The 5,145-nt window shown below is 47.4% G+C and overlaps 1 protein-coding gene across 1 annotated transcript; it reads left to right on the plus strand.

Moving 5' to 3' along the window:
• Nucleotides 1-900: 900 nt before the first annotated feature.
• On the plus strand, nucleotides 901-4,618 carry HO133_001707 (uncharacterized protein; the record flags this gene model as incomplete). The annotated part of the gene is made up of 5 exons (XM_037292635.1): nucleotides 901-1,145; nucleotides 1,426-2,851; nucleotides 2,921-3,069; nucleotides 3,225-4,311; nucleotides 4,397-4,618. The coding sequence occupies 5 exons, from the start codon at nucleotides 901-903 to the stop codon at nucleotides 4,616-4,618; spliced, it is 3,129 nt and encodes a 1,042-aa protein (XP_037151174.1).
• Nucleotides 4,619-5,145: the final 527 nt, after the last annotated feature.

Below are 5,145 nucleotides of genomic sequence, written 5' to 3' on the forward strand. Positions count from 1 at the left end.
GCTTGTAATTTTCCTTGTTGGACTCGTGTTACACCTTCTGACAGTGTTTTACCCTCATCCCAATTCCATGGCGGTGGCTCCAGCGATATCTTGGGTAATCTACCTTCCGAAGATCAAGAATATTTTTGACACAAACATCAGGCCCTACTCGTCATTCTGGTTGCGATAGATCGGCCAAAAACTACTCCTTTTGGGGTACTCGCAATCGTGCTCGGCCTTGTGGCAACAGAGCTGACTTTATTTGTTGACGCTCGCTCTGTACTGCATGCTCAGGATATACCCGCAAGTCTTGAGTTACTTACTGGGCTCTCGGCCGTGATTGTCATTCTTTGCATGCCGTTACGACACCCAAATCTTTCAAAGGATCAAATTAGCCCACCATTCGGCCATCCGACGAGTGAACTTCGCAGTCCTGAGGACAACCTGACTCTATGGCAATTCATGACAGTCTCTTGGATGACGCCTCTCATCTCATTAGGCTCAGCCAGGCAGTTGAATGACGAAGACGTTTGGAGTCTTGCCTTTGAATTCCAACATAGTGTTCTGCATGACAGCTTCCGGGAGCTGAAAGGCTCCGTGGTGAGACGGCTTATCGTGGCTAATGGACTTGATCTGGTGATCATCTCTTCTCTAGCAGTGTTAGAGTCGCTGGCAAGTATGGAGGGCATTCATTACCCAACCCCGTGACGTCGGTGACTAACCTCTAGCTTAGACCTTTGCGCGCCTGTGCTGTTACAGCAGCTTCTTCGATCTATGGAAAGCTCTGGTACCCGTCATAGTGCTGCCATTACCTATGCGGTACTTTCACTGCTTGTCCGACTTATTGCAAGCCAGTCCTCTGTGTTCAACCTCTGGTTCAGTAGACGCTGCTATGAAAGGTCAAGGGGCGAGATGATCACGATGCTGTACGAGAAAACGTTATCCAGGAAGGTTATCGGTAGTCTCACGCAGCCGCGAGAAGTAGGAAGTCCCAACGGGACGAATGACGGCGGCCCCCCAATGGAGACAAAGCGACCCATATCTCAATTGGAGTCTATTTGGGAAGGTCTGTATAGGCCAATAAAAAGGTTGTTCAGTACAAAACATGAGCGTCCAAATGAGTCAAGAAAGCCGGCGTCAATGGGGAAGATTCTAAACATGATGCGGTATGCTTCTCTTGCAGTCCTCCTTTTCGCATCGCAACTAACATTGCGTTCAGCAACGACGTCTACGAAGTAGCTCAGAGGTACTGCCTGCGGTTCCGTTCTTAATTTACCTTGCAATTGACGTATATATATCCAGATTCTGGGAGTTCCAATCCCTTGTTACTAAACCCCTCGGTTTGGTGCTGTCCATTGTGTTGATATGGAGGCTGATCGGATGGCCATGCCTTTTTGGTGTATTGACCATCGTCCTAGCCCAAGCCATTAACATACTGATCACCAGAATCTTACTGCAACGGGAGAGAACAAGGAGAACAGCTACGGATAGTAAACTTCAGAAAGTCACCGAGTATGTTAGCGCGATTCGTCACCTACGATGGTATGGGTGGCAAGATATTTGGCAAGACCAGATCATGCAAGCAAGGCAGCAGGAATTAAACCTCCGTGTCATCACTAGTCTCTGGGGAGTCCTGATCAGTTTTACGAATAATCTAGGGAGTGGCATGTTCCCTGTTGCTGCTTTCTACGCCTATACAGTCCTGGCCGGCCAACCACTGCGTATAGACATCGCTTTTCCCGCTTTGCAATTGTTCGGTATGCTGGAAGGCAGCCTCCGCGAGATCCCAGGACTAATAACAGTCCTTTTGAACGCCAGAATTGCGGTCGGCCGTATAGAAGATTTCATGGAAGAGCCCAACAAAGACCACCCAATTACGCAAGAAGCCAAGCCGGAGCCCAAGTTGGAAAGTGCTTCATTTGCTTGGCCCGGCACCGGTCGTCCTGTGCTCCATGACATAAGCATTGCGTTCCCTGTTGGTCTGACCGTTATCACTGGTAAGGTCGGTGCAGGTAAAACAGCCTTACTACAGGCATTGATGGGCGAGCTCGACAATTTAGCTGGCTCGGTCGTCCAGTCCAAAGGGACAATAGGATACTGCGCCCAAACACCTTGGCTCCAGAGCATGAATATTAGAGAGAATATACTCTTTTCCTCTTTGCAAGAGGAAGTTCGCTACAAGCAAGTTCTGGAAGCTTGCGCGTTGAATCCAGATCTTGCGTCCTTCAAGGATGGTGACCGTTCAAACATTGGAGAAAACGGCATTGGACTATCTGGGGGGCAAAAAGCTCGAGTAGCGTTGGCAAGGGCGGTGTATAGTCGGGCAAATTTACTCCTGCTCGATGATCCGTTCTCGGCTCTAGACTATTTTACAGCTCAAATGGTTGTGCGAAAATGCTTTGGGGGCCCGTTGCTGGAAGGCAGGACCGTCATTCTGGTCACGCATCGCACAGAGTTATGTCATGGGATAGCACGGCAGCTCGTTGAGATGTCGGAAGGCAGAGCACATGTTCTCGACGAGATCGACTTTACGGGCCCAAGCATGCTGAGCAGAATTGGATCTTCTGAGTCGGCCAACAGCAGGGAAGGAAAATATAATACGGCGCAAGAAGCTGGTATGGTGCCTAATAAATTCATCGAGGAAGAACACAGGGCTCATGGAGGGGTCAAAGCCGCTGTCTATTGGGAATACCTCAAAGCGGGCAAAATCAAGTGGTGGGCTGTCTTGATCTCCATCCTAGCGCTTTATCGCCTCGTCACTGTTGGAGAAACTTGGTTCCTCAAAATGTGGGGTGAGGCCTTCGAGAGGAGTGGAAGTGAAAGCCGAGCCAGGTCCAGCCCCTTTCCAACACAGCCCTCACCGGAGACTAATGTAAGACCTTGGCTCATTGGATTCTTCATGATCGCTGCCATTCGATCGTGCTTGTTTCTGATCTCTCAGAGCTTCATGCTGGTCATCATCTATTCGGCTGGACGTCAGATGTTTAGAGAAATTATGCAGAGAGTCTCCAATGCAACGTTTCGATTCTACGACGTCACTCCTGTGGGCCGCTTGATGAATCGCCTTACCTCAGATGTTGGAACCGTCGAGTGAGTATTCATGTATCTGATTCCTGCCTACATGCTTCCCCCTAATTGCTTCTCCGATGTAAGTCGCAAGACGTACAAAGGTCCCCTCGGTCATTCTTCCCTCCTGCTCTGTCTTACACATCACACGGAAACCCTGCTGATTCCGAGTCTCACAGTGGGAACATCAGTCAACAATTCCAGAACGTGGCATTCCTTTCCATCACATGGGTCTCTTCCGTCATCATCATTGCGGGTGTTACGCCCATGTTCCTCGTATTATCTCTTCTTCTATCCCTCGCGTTTATACTGATATTCCTACGTTTTCTACCCACGTCTCAGAGCCTACGACGACTCGAGATGGTATCTTTGAGTCCATTGATGTCGAACTTTGGCGCGTTACTGGACGGTTTGACAACTGTCCGTGCCTTTTGTGCTCAAAGTGTTTTCCAAACCAGAGTGATTGCTGTAACGGATACATTCCAGAAGATGGACCATTTCTATTGGAGTTTGCAAGCATGGTTGATGTATCGCTTTGATGCTTTGTCGGCATGTGCAACGCTGCTTTTAACCTTACTCGCTATTTACACCGGTGTCTCGGCTGGTCTCACGGCATTCGTCTTAATTGCAGCCTCTCAGTTTGTCATGAGCACACACGCGCTATGTAGGCAATACGGACAGCTTCAGATGGACTTTGTCTCCGTGGAAAGGGTTGTTGAGCTGTTACATTTAGAGCAGGAACCCGCAGGAACAGTCGATCCGCCAGCTTGGTGGCCCTCATACGCGGGCGACATTGTTTTTGAAGATGTTACAATCCGCTACGCTCCACATCTTTCTCCATCCCTATCTTCCATATCTTTCTGCATTCCAGGGGGATCTACTACGGCGCTTCTTGGACGGACAGGATCTGGCAAAAGTACCCTATCACTTGCGCTGTTAGCCACGATTCTGCCCGAATCTGGCCGCATTCTCATAGATGGGATCGACATCTCGAAAGTTGACAAGCAGGCTTTGCGAAGCCGCGTAACGTTCTTAGCACAAGACCCAATTCTCTTCCCAGGCTCCATGCGACATAATCTTGATCCTCTAAATGATTACTCTAACGACGCCTGCGAAGCCGTCCTTGATCGTATATGCGGCACCCATCAATGGAGGTTGGACACCGAGATTGAGGCTGGCGGTCAAAATCTAAGCCAAGGACAGAGGCAGCTAATCGGGTTGGCCCGTGCTGTGCTAAGGAGGAGCTCGATTGTCATGCTTGATGAGGTGCGTGATGTGCCTTGCCGCTGCGCGTTCCTTGCTCGGTAACTACGTAGCCCGGGGAAGAATGGAAGCTCACTATAGGCGTTAGGCAACGGCGTCGATCGATGTGGAAACTGCAATCCACATACAGCATGTACTTCGTGAAGAATTAAGAGAAAGCACGGTCATTACCATTGCACATCGGTTGGAGGCGGTGAAGAATGCGGATCACTATATCGTGCTCAAGAATGGCCGGGTTTCTGCGCAGGGGTCGACAACGGCCGAAATGATGGAAGCAGGACTGGGTGATCTTGCGGAGAGTGGAGGTTGAGGATGATTCATTGCTTGGGGATGAATACAGATACGGTCTTCACGCCCTTCGGTCCTATGACTGAGCCTAATCATCTATCCCTTGGTCGGTTTTCAAGGTCAACCTAAAACTGTCAGGACCGGTACAGATGCAATATCAATGTAGGTGGATTGGATAAGATAACTAAAGTATTAAATCATATGGGTAGAAGGGAGATATTAAGTAATAGATAAATATCTTTATTAAGATAAGCTTATAATACTATTCTCTCTCTCGTATAAAATTATATTTCTATAATTAATATCTAGAAAAATAGATAGATATTATATTTATATTTATATTTATCGCTTATATTTATCGCTTAAAAAAATCGCTTAAAAGAACTTAAAAAACTTAAAAGAATTTAAAAAACTTCTTAAATGTTACGAATTAATTCTTTATACTCGATATATCTTTCTAGTTAAATCTTAGCGCGTCTCTTTTTATATATATCTATTCTACGAATATATAGATAATTAATATCTTTTATATTATATATATATATAAGT

Source organism: Letharia lupina (assembly GCF_014066315.1).
Source record: "Letharia lupina isolate WasteWater1 chromosome Unknown contig_13, whole genome shotgun sequence".
Lineage (NCBI taxonomy): Eukaryota > Fungi > Ascomycota > Lecanoromycetes > Lecanorales > Parmeliaceae > Letharia > Letharia lupina.